Source organism: Symphalangus syndactylus, chromosome 3, assembly GCF_028878055.3.
Source record: "Symphalangus syndactylus isolate Jambi chromosome 3, NHGRI_mSymSyn1-v2.1_pri, whole genome shotgun sequence".
Lineage (NCBI taxonomy): Eukaryota > Metazoa > Chordata > Mammalia > Primates > Hylobatidae > Symphalangus > Symphalangus syndactylus.
In genome coordinates, this window is record NC_072425.2 from 22,388,672 (window position 1) to 22,407,829 (window position 19,158).

The 19,158-nt window shown below is 38.2% G+C and overlaps 1 protein-coding gene across 1 annotated transcript; it reads left to right on the forward strand.

Moving 5' to 3' along the window:
- Positions 1-16,841: 16,841 nt before the first annotated feature.
- Positions 16,842-17,801, forward strand: LOC129478293 (olfactory receptor 1J1; the record flags this gene model as incomplete). The annotated part of the gene is made up of 1 exon (XM_055269928.1): positions 16,842-17,801. A coding segment is annotated over exon 1 (960 nt), but the record flags the coding sequence as incomplete, so codon positions are not given.
- Positions 17,802-19,158: the final 1,357 nt, after the last annotated feature.

The following is a 19,158-nucleotide window of genomic DNA, read 5'->3' on the forward strand; positions in this document are numbered from 1 at the left end:
GATCTGCTAAAAGGAGCTCTAAATCTTGAAACAAATCCTTAAAATACACCAAAATAGAATCTATTTAAAGGATAAATCTCACAGGACCTATGTAACAATAACACAATGAAAATAAAACAAGGTATTCAGCAACAAATAGCATGATGAATAGAATAGTGCCTCATATCTCAATATTAACATTGAATATAAATGGCCTAAATGCCCTACTTAAAAGATACAGAATGGCATAATGGATAAAAACTCACCAACCAAGTTTCTGCTCTCTTCAGGAGACTCGCCTAGCACATAAGGACTCACATACACTTCAGGTAAAGGGGTGGAAAAGATATTCCATGCAAATGGACACCAAAAACAAGCAAGAATAGCTTTTCTTATACCAGACCAAACAAATGTTAAAGAAACAGCAGTTAAAAAAGACAGAGGGACATTATATAATTATAAAAGGATTAGTCCAACAAGAAAATATCACAATTTTAAATGTATATGCACGTAACACTGGAGCTCCCAAGTTTATAAAACAATTACTACTAGACTAAAGGAATGACATAGATGGCAACACAACAATAGTGGGGGACTTTAACACTCCACTGACAGCACTAGACAGGTTATCAAGACAGAAAGTCAACAAAGAAACAATAGACTTAAACTATACCCCAGAACAAATTGACTTAACAGATATTTATAGAACATTCTACCCAACATCTTCAGGATATACACTCTATTCATCAGCACATGGAGCATTCTCCCAACAGACCATACGATAAGCCACAAAACAAGTCTCAGTAAATTTAAGAAAATCAAAATTATAGCAAGTACTCTCTCAGACCACAGCGGAATAAAATTGGAAATCAGCTCCAAAAGGAAACCTCAAAATCATGCAAATAAATGGAAATTAAATAACCTGTTCCCGAATGATTGTTGTGTCAACAATGAAATTTTAAAATTTTTTTGAATTGAATAATAGTGATGCGATCTATCAAAACCTCTGGGATACAGCAAAAGCAGTGCTAAGAGGAGAGTTCACAGCATTAAATGCCTACATCAAAAACTCTGAAAGAGCACAAATAGACAATCTAAGATCACACCTCATGGAACTGGAGAAACAAGAACAATCCAAACCCACATCCAGCAGAAGAAAAGAAATAACGAAGATCAAAGCAGAACTAAATGAAACAAACAAAAAACAATACAAAAGATAAATAAAACAAAATGCTGGTTATTTGAAAAGATAAATAAAATTAATAGACCATTAGTGAGATTAACCAAGAAAAGAAGATCCAAATAAGCTCAATTAGAAATGAAATGGGAGATATTACAACCGATACCACAGCGATACAAAAGATCATTCAAGGATACTATGAACACCATTATGCTCATAAACTAGAAAACGTAGGAGATGAACAAATTCCTGGAAATATACAACCCTCCTAGGTTAAACCAGGAAGATACAGAGTCTCTGAATAGACCAATAACAAGCAGGGAGATTGAAATGGTAATTTTTTAAAATGCCAACAAAGAAAAGTCCAAAACCAAATGGATTCACAGCTGAACTCTATCAGACATTCAAATAAGAATTGGTGCCAATCCTATTGACACTATTCCAAAAAAATAGAGAAAGAGGGAATCCTTCCTAACACATTCTGTGAAGCCAGTATCACCCTAATACCAAAACCAGGGAAAGACATAACAAAAAAAGACAACTACAGGCCAATATCCCTGATGAACATAGATGCAAAAATCCTCAACAAAGTACTAGTGAACCAAAACCAACAGCATATCAAAAGGATAATCCACCATGATCAAGTGGGTTTCATATCAGGATGCAGGGATGATTTAACATACGTAAGTCAATAATTGTAATACACCACGTAGACAGAATTTAAAACAAAACTCACATGATCATCTCAATAGACACAGGAAAAGCATTTGACAAAATCCAGCATCCTTTTATGATTAAAACCTTCAGCAAAATTGGTGTACAAGGGACATACTTTAAGGTAATAAAAGCCATCTACAACAAGCCCACAGCCAACATTATACTGAAGGGGGAAAAGTTGAAAGCATTCCCCCTGAGAACTGGAACAAAACAAGAATGCCCACTTTCATCACTTCTATTCAACATAGTACTAGAAGTCCTAGCCAGAGCAATCAGACAAGAGAAAGAAATAAAGGGCATCCAAATCAGTAAAGAGGGACAAAGTCAAAAACAATAAATGTCGGTGAGGCTGCGGAGAAAAGGGAACGTGTATACACTGTTAGTGGAAATGTAAATTAGTTCAGCCATTGTGGAAAGCACTTTGTAGATTTCTCAAGGAACTCAAAACAGAACTACCATTTGACCCAGCAATCCTATTACTGGGTATATATCCAAAGGAAAACAAGTTGTTCTACCAAAACGACACATATACTTGGATATTCATCACAGTACTATTCACGATAGCAAAGACATGGAATCAACCCAGGTATTCATCAATGGTGGACTAAATAAAAAAATGTAGTACATATATACCATGGAATACTATGAAGCCATAAAAAGAATGAAATCATGTCCTTTGCAGGAACATGGATGCAGCTGGAGGTCATTATCCAAGTGAACTAACTCAGGAAAAGAAAACCAAATACCACATGTTCTCACTTATACATGAGAGCTAAACATTGGGTAATCAAGGACTTATGTGGCAACAATGGACACTGGGAACTATTAGAGAAGGGAGGGAGGGAGGAGACAACAGTTGAAAACCTGTCAGGTACTATGCTCAGTACCTGGGTGATGGAATCATTCATTCTCCAAACCTCAGCATTATGCAATATGTCCAGGTAACAAACTTGCACATGTACCCCCTGAATCTAAAATAAAAGTTAAAAAAGAAAAAAAGTTAAATCTAAACATTCAATTCTTTTTTATCCTACCCATTATATAGGATATTTGGCCTCATAAATCTATCCAGTCTCTGATCCTGTTCATTTTTCCACAAAATTTGTTTTGCCTTCACTCTTACCTCTTCAGGATGAACTGCATGGTTTATAGCTCTCTTACCAATTTGCCTGTCTTTACCACAAGGTCCTTCCTTCCCACTCTTCCACCAAAGCTTCAATGTTGAATCAATCTAACCATCCACCATGTGCACATCCTGACTTTCTGTTTATTATTCAATCCACTGTAATCTAGATTCCATTCCCACCTTTTATTCACATTGCTCCTAGTCATGTCACTGAAATCCACATTATTACTAAATCCAATGAATGGTTTCAGCACTTAACCTTGGCTCTACATTTTTATATTCTCCTTCTCCAAATCTGGTTGTTATTTGATGTCTTTTGGGGACTTTATTTCTCTGCTACTATCTTAATTGTCAATGTTCCCGATGGTCTGTCCTTAGCAACTATTCCCTTCCTTTTCCTTGCTTTTCTCCCTTCTCCTTTCCTCTCCTCTCCTCCCTTTATCTCCCCTCCTTCTTCTTTTTCCTCAGCTTTTACTAACCTCATTTGTTTTTAGGCAATTTCATCCTCCTCTATGTTGACAGTCCGTGAATTTCTATCTCTATCCAAAATATATCCACCTGCCTACTAAATTTGTCTCATGGATGACCTATAGGTACCTCATACTCTATGCAATAAAACTTTTCAAATCTTTTTCTTCTTCTATATTCCCTTCAGTGAATAGCACAACCATACACTCAGCTGTCCAAGCCATAAATTTAGAGGTTTTCAACTCCTTTGTTCTCCTTATTTTCTACATCCTTACCAAAATCAACTCACATCAAAATTACTATATCCATTCGATTCTGACTAAGGAGACTTAAATCAATATAGTTCTCTCTAACATCATGGTCACACTCTATATTATACAGACTTTCATACTCTCTTACCTAAATGACTGTCATCTTCTCCTAATGAGTCTCTTTGCTTCTGGTCTTGCATTCCACTACCCCATGCCTGCTCTGCGAACATGTCCTCCGCCCACTGCAAATACATGCTCATTATCCACTCCTGAACTATACCAACTGTTTTTAGTACGATTGTCAATCTGCTGATCGAGTCCTTCTATGGCTCTTTCTTTCGAGTAATATGCAAATTCTTCAATATGGCTTCTAAGGTCCTGCATGATTTATTCCTTCTAGTTTCTCTGGACTCATCCTGAACCTCTTCTCCTGTTCAAGTGTACATTTCAGCCATTCTAATTTTTCTGATAATTGTTTCCTAAATTTGCCATCCTTTCTCGTCTCTAGGTCTTTTCCTATTCCTCTGTTTCTCTCCCTTTCACTTGCTCTGCCTCTATGTTGTTGACATCACCTTCTACTTGTTTTGATTTTCTTGAGTTTCTGCTTACTTGTAACTTTCTACAAGCCTACTTTGCTGTTCTGTGTGGGAAACGCATGAGGGGAGAAGAAAAGACACACACATAATACCTTTAAGGGTAAACAAGCTTTATCCCACATAAATGGCAATGCAGATATAACAAGCAAATTGATATAATAAGCAAATGATATAATAAGCAAGTTGCAATGGGAAGGGGATAAAGGAAAAGTGATATATATATATTTACACTCACCACCCCACATCGGATGGGGAAATGCATTTGGGGATGGCCATTAATTCCATTCACCATGCAGGATAATATTCCCTCCCCAGTAATCTAGATGCTTACAAACATCGCTGGTTATGAATGCGCCAGACTCCCTGATGATGGTACCCTATCACAGTATTCTCCCCTGCCACCACTACAATCCTGCTTCAGCAACAAATTAAAATATTAAGCTTACATGTAGAAAAAGCTCTTAATGATAGTAGCACTGGACTTATGTTGTTATCAGATGAATTTGCTCAGCCATGCACTGTTGTGTTGCAAAATCGAGAGGCATTAGATATGCTTACCGCAGCCCAGGCAGGGGTTTGTGCCTTACTGCATACTAAATGTTATGTGTCTATCCCTGACAATTCTCACAATATTACTCTCCTTGCAAAGCTATCGCGGGTGTGGTTTTTATGAATTGTGTTTTTAATTCTCCTGTGCTTACCATGTGACTGTAATCTATCAACTGTGCCTTCCCCATGTATCTGTAAGGGTATTGTCCTACAATTGAGTATCAAATTGAGGCCCAATGTGGAGAAAAAGTTAAATATTAAATTTGAACTCAATTGAACGTGGACACAAACAATGGTCACCAAGTCCCGGAACAGGCTATGTGAGCCCCTTGAGGCGTTCATCCAGCGCTGTTTCGGAGAAATCTCTATTTCAGTCTATTCCTATACATTAGTTACTGAAAAACAATAGATAATTGCAAACACAAGTTGATCTTTTTGTGTTCCTTGAGCCCAGTCACAAAGGGCCCTCATCACTGGGCCTCATGCAAAACAACTTCTTACAAAAAGAGCTAGGGTCCCAGACGGCGCCGAAGCTTCATGAGACCTCTCCTCGTCTGTGCACGGACAAGTGGCAGACTCTGGAGCCCAGGCTGTTGCTTCCCAGTCTGGTGGTGAATCCTCCATAGTCTGGCGAGTGTAAATATATATATATTTATATATGGAATAAAGGTATGGTGTGTGTGTCTTTTCTTCTCCCCTCATGAGTTTCCCACACAGAACACTTGCTTGATGCCTTTAATTTGGGTTTGATGCCCCCCTTTGTGCTCCCACAGCACTCGGCTCTTACCTTCATTACAGTGTCTGATGGGTACGGTTTTGTCGATCTCATTTAATGGATTGGGAGCTCTTTGGGGATAGAAAATTGTGTTTTCCCATGGACACAGAGAGGGGAACATCACACACCAGGGCCTGTCAATGGGTGGGGGGGGTTAGGGGAGGGATAGAATTAAGAGAAATACCTAATGTAGATGATGGGTTAATGGGTGCAGCAAACACTATGACATGTGTATACCTATATAACAAACCTGCACGTTCTGCACATGTACCCCGGAACTTAGAGTATAATAATAAATTTTAAAAACAGAAAAGAAAATTGTGTTTTCTTTACTTACAGTGCCTCATAAAATTCTTGCCACATACTTATACAATATTCTTCTGAATGAGTAAATGAACGCACAAATTATTGAAACAAATAATGAAAAAAGCAATCTCCTCCACTTAATTCTCCATCTCTTTTATATTTTTCCCAATCTGAATATAGGTTTCTGAAGATTCTCACACTCATTTTTATGGTCAAAGAATACTTTTTGAGTCCTGAGTCTGTTCCAGCTATTATTATGTGTCATCACTAACCAAAAATAAATCCTGCATGTATTCAGGTGTTTCCCATGAGGAAAATAAATCTCTAGGCCTTGAAAAGTGTTCTTATTCCTCAGGGACTAGTAACACCTCTCCTCCCAGTTCCAAATTGAATGTGGGAAGCAGGAAGTCTGTACAGGCCAGGAGCGGTGGCTCACGCCTATAATCCAGGCACTTTGGGAGGCTGAGGCGGGCAGATCACCTGAGCTCAGGAGTTTGAGATCACCCTGGGCAACATGGCAAAACCCCATTTCTACTAAAAATACAAAAAATTAGCTGGACGTGGTGGCACACACCTGTAATCCCAGTTACTTGGGAGGCTGAGGCATGAGAATCACTTGAACCCAGGAGGCAGAGGTTGCAGTGAACTGAGATCATGCCACTGCACTCCAGCCTGGGCAACAGAACTGTCTCAAAACAAAAATAAAACAAAAACAAAACAAACAAACAAAAAACCCAAAAGAATTATTTAAAATATAGAGCTCACTAATATAAGGGAGGCAACAAGGAAGAAAGCCTAGAATGAAACCAGGCTTTAGGTTTGAAGTTAATGTGTTTATGTTTGAATACTCGTTTAACCATTTACTTTTGAGACATTGTCAAACTCAATAAATGGGAAAAATACTATCTACATCAAACATTATTGTGATGGTTAAAAAATCTTATAGATGTGAAAGTTCTTTATAAATAAAAAAAATCTGTACATAATAAAAGTTCTTATTTATATTCCCATAGGAGTTGACTGTCTTTAGTGTCTGGCAAAGGCACATCTCGACTGGGAATATTAAGGGAAATACAGTAATTAGCCCCTAACTGTCTCTCACCACAGACTTCCGGCACCAGTCCCCTGGGTTCCCAACCAGGCGGGTAAAGGGAGATACTCTTGCTGTAGCCTTGTGGCTGGTGAAAAACAAAGAATGTGCCTCTTCTCCACTTCAGGGTTGAGCTCATGACTTTTCTCACTGTCCCAGCTCTAAGACTTTTGGAGAGAAAATGAATAATTAGTTCATACCAAGGAGCTGACAATATTTGAATTTATCACTGAACTCGGTAAGACCAATGCTTACAGACTCCACTAAGCAGTTTGTGTGTGTGTGTGTGTGTGTGCACGCGTGTGTGTTAATCATCTCCTCCAAAATCTTGCAGATGAGTACACATGTGCCAGGTGGTTTATATAATTTTTGTATCACATCAAATAATTTAGGGTGGACATCATTATTATTATTCTCTGGTGTTTGTACTTTCCTCTTTAGGAAAATGTTGTCTCACAGTTTTGCTGAATATCTGGCCTGCATCCCAGCTATGAGCACATTCCTCAAGGTTTAAAAAATAATAATAATCTGCACTTTTATAAATAGTTATAAACATACCTATATACAATTTCCTATTATGTCCTTTAAAAATTATATCATAAGCTTTTAATGAATTTGTTTTATTGACTACATATTCTTTTCAATAATGTGTACCATAGTTGCCCTAACCTTTCCCTTATTGATGGAAACTAGGTATCCACCAAAAACATTGGCCAGGGTCTTATTTGCTTTTTTCCTGGGACCCCGAGAAATTTACTTTCTGGGAAGCTGCCTTCGTAAATCCAGTAACTGATTTCCTGGACTCTCTATTCTCTTCTGATCATCTGACTAAAGACTGAAGCAATACATCTATGCAAAGCCTTTTGAGAAATTACAGATTCCACCTCTTTAATGACAAGTGCATATCCAGATGTCTTGTCCATCAATGCTCTGCTGCAGGCAATACGACATGATGATTACCAGCATGAGTTTGAAATCAGACAAACATAGGATTGAATGACATCCGCATCATTTTCATGATGTAGGATTTTAGGCAAATTATTTATACTCTGTAAACCCTAGTTTCCCATTGGTTAAATGAGAATAATGCCATTTTTTGATCCTGTTAGGCTGATATGATATAAACTGCATCACAGCAGCTGGCCTACATTATTCACACAATAATTATGTGATTAATGAATGATTGCTATTCTAATTTTTATTATCAGCATTATTGATATCACCATCATGGCACAAATCTTGAAACTATAGATTTTTATTCATCCTTAAACTCTCTGATTTACTTCATGAAATTCTTGAGTGCTCTCAGGCAGCAAATATTGTCCTATTTGAAGATATATTTAATAAGGGCTTTTAATAGAGTGGGAAGAATATAGTCTTTGAAGCCAGATGGACCTGCTATCAAATCCCAGGCTCACAATATACTAGTGCTATAACATTGGGCAAGTTTCATCACTGAATCCCAGTGTTCTCCTCTCCAAAGTGAGGATCAGAATGCCTACATTGGCTGGGCACAGCGGTTCATGCCTGTAATCCCAGCACTTTGGGAGGCCGAGGTGGGTGGATTACTTGACGTCGGGAGTTCAAGACCTGCCTGGCCAACATGGTGAAACCCCCTCTCAACTAAAAATACAAAACTTGGCCTGGCATGGTAGTGGGCACCTGTACTCCCAGCTATCCAGGAGGCTGAGACAGGAGAATTGCTTGAACCCAAGAGGCAGAGGTTGCAGCGAGTCGAGATGGTTCCACTTCCAAAAAAAAAAGCCTATGTGGGAACAGGTGAATATTATTTGAAAACCACCTGGTACAAATTAAGCACTATATCAGATTTCTTAACAATCCAACTATTTCTACAGCCCAGCCTTATAGCAGTCATTGCAGCCAAACTGGAAAGATAGTAAATTTGTTCTCAGTGTCTGCAGCCTCTGCTTTCATTCTGCCTGTAATCCCCAACCTTGTCTTCTCACTTTGTCTAAGGAAGCCAGTGCATTTGTTCTGCCATCCAAACCTGGATCCCCAAATAAATTGCTCTCAGCCATTCTATCTGAGTGAGAGTGTTGGCCATAGGGCTCTCTCTCCCAGGAATACTTACCTTGAAACCTAATCTCTAGTTGGAAACTTAAAGCCCTTTTTCTCTTGCTAAAAGAATTTCAGATATCAGCAAGCTATTGAGGGTGATGTCTCGGGTAGGGATAGGAAGGCTCAATGTTGTTCTGAAAATCACATCACATTGCATGTTCACTTGGAAAACAAAACTAACCCAGATAATCTGAAGAATGTTGAGAAACTTACAGATATGGTTCTATCACTCATTTTCTACAGTCTATGAAGATTTGGGGGTCAAGTTTGGATCCAAAGTGCTGGAGTCTGTGTGGAAAGCCTTTAGCCTCTAAGACTAAGTAACAAACTAGCTTTCACTTGTTTCTGGGCTTAATAGTAAAGCATTCATAAATATTCTAATTCTGCTGAAATTCTAATTCAATATTACATGGAGCCAGTTGGCTACTTTGCTGTAGTTACTGAAAGTTATCATTTGGCATGAATTTTCACCTACTAGGTTAAGTTGGCTCATATTTACACTCTTCCTGTCACTCAGTTGGTGGGAAGGAGGTACCAGGACTAGTAGGACATGGTTGCCTTTTGAATCCAGTTGAGAAGTGATGATGGGGCTTTTGCACTCTGTTTTTTGTTGTTGTTGTTGTTGTTTGTTTGTTTTAAGACAGGGTCTCGCTCTATCACCCAGGATGGAGTGCAGTGGCACAATCTCAGCTCACTGCAGCCTCGACCTCCCAGGCTCAAGTGATCCTCCCACCTCAGCCTCCTGAGTAGCTGGGACCACAGGCACATACCACCATTCCTGGCTATTTTTTTGTATTTTTGGAAGACACAAGGTCTCACCATGTTGCCCAGGCTGGTCTCGAACTACTGAGCTCAAGCAATCCACCCTCCTCAGCCTCCCAAAGTGTTAGGATTACAGGTGTGAGCCAACGCACCTGGTCCTGCACTTGGTCTTCTTGTTCCACATTTTTTCCTTTTTCTCTTGTTGGATAGCTGATGACTAGGTAGGAATGAACAGCAGAAATTTTTGCCCCTTCTTTAAATGGGAGAGAATTTTCAGAGCATGGATTCTGTGTTTCATTATAGTGTCTTTATGTTAAGAACCTCTTTAGATTTGACTACCTGGCCTAAGAGGAGGAGATTTCCTCTTTACCATAGGCCAATAGGATAATCTGCCCATTGGCTATATAGATTGGCCAAAGTAGGTCCATTAAATTTAATAGTAAAAGTTATTCGCCAGGCGCAGTGGCTCACACCTGTAATCCCAGCACTTTGGGAGTCCGAGGCAGGCAGATCACAAGGTCAAGAGATCGAGACAATCCTGGCCAACATGGTGAAACCCCGTTTCTACTAAAAATACAAAAATTAGCTGGGCGTGGTGGCGTGTGCCTATTGTCCCAGCTACTTAGGAGGCTGGGGCAGGAGAATCTCTTGAACTGCAGTGAGCTGAGTCGCACCACTGCACTCCAGCCTGGCGACAGAGCAAGACTTCGTCTCAAAAAAACAAACCAAAAAACCAAAAAAATAGTAAAAATTATTTTAACTGATGGTGGGAAAACATAGAAATAAGAGAACCTTGGAAATTGATGGAGAAAAATAGCGGAAGGCACAATGGGCTCCTAATATTGATTACTTCATGAAGCCATGCTTTTTAAGGTATATATATTACTGAGATATACAGTGCATTCACCAAACTAATAACTCTTATTATAAATTGGGTTTACCTGAGACAGATTTTTCCTGTCTGACCTCCTGTCTGCTAATGAACAAACCTAATTCTCTACACTCTACCTCATCCTTTTCAACTGGTAACATTTTTTAGAGAATGTGACCTTAGAAGCATTTATTTTTTATTTAGAGAAATGTCTTAATTACTTAGTAGTTCAAAAATAAACAGCAGTAAAACATATGACCTAACGTACTTATCATTCAGATTTAACAAACATCAACATGCTGTCACATTTGTTTCTGACCTTTAAAACAAACAACACAGAATGTTATCAGCACAGCCAAAGTTGCATCCCACATAGCCCCTTTGCTTTCTCCTTTTCTAGGGTTAACCACTACAAAGAAATTTTTAATACCTTTTTAATACTTTTTTTACTTGTTTTTGTATTTTTACTGCATATATGTGCCCATAAATAATATATAGTGTTGTTCCATGTTTTAATTGATATATTATACATGAGCATAGTTTGCATGTTAACCCTAAATTAATTTTTAAATAACCATTTATGTAGACAGATATGGCATACACTTTACTCCTTTTTTATTGCAGGATAGAATTATATAAATAAATTAACTTCTGTTTATCTAGTTCTTGACTATTGAACAATTAATTGTTTCAGTTCTTCAGTATTACAAACAAAGCTCTAAACAATAATGTGGCCTTTTTCCTTCTGGAGAATTGTGAGCAATTTTTTACAGCATCTATGGAGAAATACATCAAGAGAAGTAAATCTTCAATTTTATGAGAAATATTTAACAGATAAGCCAATTTAAACTGTTCAAATAGATGAACGATTTAAATCGATGAACGTCTTTATTTATGCTAAATTGACACATAATAATTGTATATATTTATGGGATGGGACACAGTGTGATGTTTTGATACATATATACGTTGCATAATAAGCCGTATGTCCATCACCTCATTCATTTATCATTTCTTTGTGATGAAAACATTCAAAATCCTCTCTTCTGGCTCTTTTGAAATATACAATATTGTTAACAATATTGACCCTACTGTACAATAGTGCATGATAACTTATTTCTCCTATCTAACTGTAACTTTGTAGCTGTTGACCAATTTCTTCCCTTCTCTCATCCTGCTTACCCACCCAGGCTCTGGTAACCACTATTCTACTCTCTGCTTTTATGAGATCAACTTATTCAGATTCCACATACGAGTGAGATCATGCAGTAGTTGTTTTTCTGTGCCAGAACTTATTTCACTTAACGTAATGTCCTCCAGGTTCATCCATGTTGCCACACTGACAGGATTCTATTCCTTTTTATGGCTTAATAGTATTCCATTGTGTACATATACATTTTCTTTATCCATTTATCCACTGATGGACATTTATGTTGATTCTGTATCTTGGCTATTGTGAACAGTGCTGCAATAAACATGCAGATATCTCTCCAAGTTACTGACTGTATTTCCTTTGAATATATACTCAGTAGTGAGATTGCTGGATCATATGGTAGTGCTATTTAATTTTTTGAGAAATCTCCATAGTGTTCTACAAAATGACTATATAATTTATATTCCCACCAACCACGTATAAGTCTTCCCCTTCTTCCACATCCAGGCCAGTATTTGGTATTTTTTTGTCTTTTTGATAATAACCATTCTATTTGAGGTGAAGTCACAGCTCATGGAGGTTTTAATTTGCATTTCCTTAATAATTAGTGATATGAGTGGTTTTCCATATACCTATTGGCCATTTGTATGTCTTCTTTTGAGAAATCTGTATTCAGGTCTTTTGCATATTTTAACATTTGATTGTTTTTGTTTGTTTGCTTTTGCTATTGGGTTGTTTTAGTTCCTTATATATTCTGGATATTAACCCCTTGTCAGACACACAGTTCGAAAATATTTTCTTACATTCTGTAGGTTGTCTTTTCACTCGGTTGATTGTTTCTTTTCCTGTGCAGAAGCTTTTTAGTTTGATATAATCTTATTTGTCTATTTTTGCTTTTGTTACCTGTGCTTTTGAGGTCTTGTCAAAAAAAATCCTTGTCTAAATTAATGTCATGAAGCATTTCCCCTATGTTTTCTTCTAATAGTTTTACTGTTTTGGATCTTACATTTAAGTCCTTAATCCTCTTATAGTTTATTTTTATATATGATAAAGGATAGGGGTCTAGCTTCATTGTTCTGCATGTGCATATCCAGTTTTTCCATCACCATTTATTGAAGAGACTGTCCTTCCCAATTTAACTATCTTTTTTTTTTTTTTTTTTTTTTTTTTGAGACCAAGTCTCGCTGTCGCCCAGGCTGGAGTGCAGTGGCGCAATCTCGGCTCACTGCAAGCTCCGCCTCCCGGGTTCCCGCCATTCTCCTGCCTCAGCCTCTCCCGAGTAGCTGGGACTACAGGCGCCCGCCACCAAGCCCGGCTAATTTTTCGTATTTTTAGTAGAGACGGGGTTTCACCATGGTCTCGATCTCCTGACCTCGTGATCCGCCCGCCTCGGCCTCCCAAAGTGCTGGGATTACAAGCGTGAGCCACCGCGCCCGGCCCCCAATTTAACTATCTAATAGCAATGTATGAGAGTTCCTTTTCTTCATATACTTGCCAATTCATGGTGTCTTCATGTATATTTTTAAAATTTCATCAGTGCTATCTTACCATTGTTTTAACTTTTATTTACTTTATCACTTTGAAAGTGGACCCCCACACACACTTAAATGTTTATTGGCCATTCGGACTTCATTTTCTGTGAGTTTCTAGCTTGTATTTTTTGCCATATTTTAATTGAGCTTGTCTTTTTCTTATTGAACTTTTGTCTTTTCTTTATTGATTCATAGGAGTTCTCTATGTGTCCAGAATACTAGTGTTTTGTTGGTTTGTGGCAGTATATATTCTCCCGTCTGTGGCTTTGTGGTGTTGGTGGTTGCTGTCGTAATGAAACTTCATTTTAATGTTATCAAACTTAACAGAAGATTCATTTACCCTGTGTGCTTTGGGGATCTTGATTCAAAAATGCACTTTACCATGAAAAATGAATGAGACCATGTCCTTTGCAGGGACGTGGATGGAGCCAAAGTCCATTATGCTTAGCAAACTAACACAGGAAAATAAAACCAAATACTGCATGTTCTCACCTTCAAGTGGGAGCTAAATGATGAGGACACATGGACACATAGAGGGCAATAACCCATACTAGGGCCTTTTAGAGGGTGGATGGTGGGAGGAGGGAGAGGATCAGGAAAAATAACGAATGAGTACTAAGCTTAATACCTGGGTGATTATGTATACATATGTAACAAACCTGCACATTGTGCACATATACCCTAGAACTTAAAGTATAATAATAAAAAAAGAAGCAAATACATTTTCTTTCTAATAAAATTTGTTTTTAGATCCTTCAAAAGGATTCAACAGCCAAAAACAAAAAATACCTGGATGATGAAATAATCTGTACAACAAACCCCCATGACACAAGTTTACCTATGCAACAAACCTGCACTTGTACCCTTGAACATAAAATACAAGTTAGAAAGAAATATGCTTTACCCTAAGGCCATAAACATAATCTATACAGTTTTCTAATGATGTGAGGTAGGGATATAGTATTATTTTTCCTTTATTGATAGCCGACTTCCTCAGCACCATTTATTGAACAGTTCTTCCTTTTTACTACTTTATCACTGATTTATAATGCACTTTTGTCAATCTCATGGTCTTCATTATAAACATGTCTATTTCTAAGCTCTATATTTTTCTTCATTATTTTATTGGTTTATCCTTGCAAATATTTATTGTTTGTTTTAATCACTTGCAAATATTTATTATTTGTAACAAGCCATGATATAGTGAATCCCTGTCTTCTCTTTTTATAAAAAATAGAGTACTTTGATAAATATTGATGTGAGTTGAAAAACAAATCGCTTATAAGCTATTTCAGAGATGCTGAAAAAATAGAATTCCTGTTAAAATTACTTTTAGCTTTAAGATTGTATTTCTTTGAATGTGAGGCCATGTGGCAACTAAATAACATGGGGCCCCAGGATTGTTAGAGCAAAAGCTGGTTCTTGAACTAAGCCCAGTAAAAGTTTTTTAATAAAGCTGTTATGATAAATTTAAATAGATCTAACATTTTATTTGATCAACAAATTTATACAGAGTATGCATTAGTTGGTTGTGGTAGATTCTAGGTCTAATCTTTCAAGAAAAAGAGAAAGGAACATGGAAACATGAAAAAGAACAGACCAAAATAAGACATCCAGCTCATATCTTAACCTGAAGTATTATTTCCAGATATGTTGAGAAATTGTCTCGTCCTTCTGGTATTGGTATTTAGAATAGAGTAACAGCATCTGACAGCCTCGCTAACATCTGAATTTATTATGATGTGAAGTTTCCAAGTCTTTATGAATTTTTCCTGATTACACTATTAAATGTTTTAAAAGTGGTAGTGATTAAAGACTGAATTTAAGTTGTGTTTAAGGCCTCATCAGTCAGTACCTTTGATACATCTCAAGATCAAGCAGGAATTTCTAATATGGTATCTGATGTCATATAGAAATGAGATACCAAACAATAAAACAGAAAGGCTGAGAGACTGGAGGAAGAAATCCAAGCTCATCAGCATTTTACTTACTCTGGCTTGACACAGTCAGTAAAATGCTTTGAAAGCCATCCTGGGGACAAGACAAATTCTGAGTGGAACAATGAGATTTCAGTGGCATGGAGAAATTGATGAGATGGCTGAAATCCACTGAATGTGAAATCTCACTTAGCCAATGCTCCTTAGACATATGTGAGAGGAATTCACCGCTGGGTCCCCAGGAGACATTGTCACATGTGTGGTTGAGCCTGGAGGAATATATATATGTTTTCATGCTACACATTGATATTCAAACATAGAATTAAATATCTTACACTTATCTTACGCTTAAACTTTAAAAAGATCAGAGTAATTAGGCTAGGTGCAGTGGCTCACACCTGTAATCCCAGCACTCTGGGAGGCTGAGGCGGGTGGATCATGAGGTCAGGAGTTCAAGACCAGCTTGACCAACATGGTGAAACTCCGTCTCTACTAAAAATAAAAAATTAGCTAGGAGAGTCGCTTGAACCCGGGAGGCGGAGGTTACAGTGAGCCAAGATCTCGCCACTGCACTCCAGCCTGGGCAACAGAGTGAGACTCTGTCTCAAACAAACAAACAAAAAAAGATCAGAGCAATTAATGTATGGATCTGAAACCATAAGAAGGATTTTCTATCTTGTTGCTTACTTTGTATTAATATTTATTTACCTGGACTTTCAACAGTACCACCCTCCCCACCTTCTAGAATAGTACATATATACCATGATAAAATGTGTGGGCATGTCCTTTGAAAAATCACTCAAAATAACTTGTTTTGTTGTCTTTTGGAGTCATTGTTTACATGGAAGAGGTTTTTCAAAAAATAAAGTGTTATGTCTTAAAAAAAGATTAGGGGTCTATAAACAATGAATAAATTAGAAATAATCATGCATTGTGTAGACAAGCAGGGTATACAGAATTAAATAGGTCATTACACACAAAATAAGGCAATGAGATTTCCAATGTCAAATAATTGCTTTGTTTCCACAGAAGAAACTATGGGGTCAAGATACTTGGGTCCAAATCCCAGCTTCTCCTCTTCCTATTGCTATGACTATAAGACTGTCTGCCTTAGCTTTCACATCTAAAGAGTAGAAATAATAACAGTACCACCCAGCTCATATATTGAAGGCTACTGAATCACTTACAACAGCTATTGGAACAGTGTATTAAAAAACATTTAGCAAACAAGTTTTAGTACTATCATTTACAGAGACCAGATTCAGAAAGAAAGTAGGTATATCGACTAAACTTACATTTCTTTTTCAGCACATTTGCAGCAAAATATGTGGCAAATGTAAGAAAATATGAAGACATTCCCTAAGTCAAAAGAACATCTCTATTATACTATGCCACAGTTATCACTTCTTATTCCAAGACATACCATTTTTTTCCTTCAAATTTCCCTAGTGCCCTCCAGCTGATATAAACATGAGCCCTGAGAACCAGAGCAGCGTGTCCGAGTTCCTCCTCCTGGGCCTCCCCATCCGGCCAGAGCAGCAGGTCATGTTCTTTGCCCTATTCCTGGGCATGTACCTGACCACAGTGCTGGGGAACCTGCTCATCATCCTGCTCATCCGGCTGGACTCTCACCTTCACACCCCCATGTACTTCTTCCTCAGCCACGTGGCCCTCACTGACATCTCCTTTTCATCTGTCACTGTCCCTAAGATGCTGATGAACATGCAGACCCAGCACCTAGCCATCTTGTATAAGGGGTGCATTTCACAGACATATTTTTTCATATTTTTTGCTGACTTAGACAGTTTCCTTATCACTTCAATGGCATATGACAGGTATGTGGCCATCTGTCACCCTCTACATTATGCCACCATCATGAGTCAGAGCCAGTGTGTCATGCTGGTGGCTGGGTCCTGGGTCATGGCTTGTGCGTGTGCTCTTTTGCATACCCTCCTCCTGGCCCAGCTTTCCTTTTGTGCTGACCACATCATCCCTCACTTCTTCTGTGACCTTGGTGCCCTGCTCAAGTTGTCCTGCTCAGATACCTCCCTCAATCAGTTAGCAATCTTTACAGCAGGACTGACAGCCATTATGCTTCCATTCTTGTGCATCCTGGTTTCTTATGGTCACATTGGGGTCACCATCCTCCAGATTCCCTCTACCAAGGGCATATGCAAAGCCTTGTCCACTTGTGGATCCCACCTCTCAGTGGTGACTATCTATTATGGGACAATTATTGGTCTCTATTTTCTTCCCCCATCCAGCAACACCAATGACAAGAACATAATTGCTTCAGTGATATACACAGTAGTCACTCCCATGTTGAACCCATTAATTTACAGCCTGAGAAATAAAGACATTAAACGAGCCCTAAGAAAACTCTTGAGTAGGTCAGGCGCAGCGGCTCAAGCCTGTAATCTCAGCACTTTGGGAGGCCAAGGCAGACGGATCACCTGAGATCAGGAGTTTGAGACCAGCCTGGCCAACATGGCGAAACCCCGTCTCTACTAAAAATACAAAAAAATTAGCCGGGCATGGTGGCGCATGCCTGTAGTCCCAGCTACTCGGGAGACTGAGGCAGACGAATCACTTGAACCCAGGAGGCGGAGGTTGCAGTGAGCCAAGGTCCTGCCACTGCACTCCAGCCTGGGTGACAGAGCAAGACTCTGTCAAAACAAAAAAAAAAAAAGAAGAAGAAAAAAATTCTTGAGTAAAAAAACCATTATTCTAACTGATACTTACCTTTCTTTTAAAACATTCCATGTAATATTTTCCCTCAATAATACAGAAATACAAATTATTGAAAATATAGCTCACTTGTCTTTCTTCCACAGCTGTCACTCTGAAATGCTTTCCTGATATTATTCTTGCATCTGTTTGAGGGAATAGTAAAATAGGATATGTCGTATAGGACTTTGTTTGCTCTTTTCTTGGGTAATGGAATTGGAAAATATTCTGAGCATGTTATGTCACTTTGGCTGGTATGAAAAGGAAGCCATCGGGGCTGACGTTTCCCAAATTTTAAATTTGTTATAAAATGTGTCTGGCCCTTCATACCTCTATTCCTTAGGAATTTTCCACTTTTGTGAAGATATGGCTCCTCTTTCGCCCAGGCACCAGATATCCAGGAAGCTGAAGCCCTTTCAGAAATTTTAAGAAAAACATATGACATTTCTCACTCCTTACATAATAATTTTAACACACTGCTTTCTTGTCCTTCCAGAATATAGCCCACACTTCCTTTCTCCCCAAACCACATACAGATGTTCAGTGACAAAATAAATGTCACCTCAGTTCTCTCAGGGACTGATCTAAGAACTTAATATACCTTAAAGTCATCTAACTTAATCCTGACAAAAACTCCAAAAGGTAAGTTTAAAAAACTCAGGCTCTAAAAGGGGAAGAATACCCCAAGATCATATAGTTCATGAAAGGAAGACTTGAATCTTGGCATCTGATTCCAGAGTGACTCAGTGTAGCAAAGACTGTAATAGTTTACATGGAACACTGTGTGGGTTTGAAGAGGAATAATTAGCTCAGTCTGATGGAAGAGGATATAAACAACTTCCCAAATAAGGCGTTTCTTTACCTGAATCTTAACAGATGAGAACTATCCAGACACATAAGGTTTCATCTTGTTCTGATGATCACAGGAAGAGGGAGTAGTGTATGTCAGGATGTTAAACTGGAAGTTTCAACTGAGGCAGCAAGACCTGGGAGACAACAGATATTAAAGTGAATTGTGACACACAAAATGAAGACATTGATAGGAAATACTCAATAATAA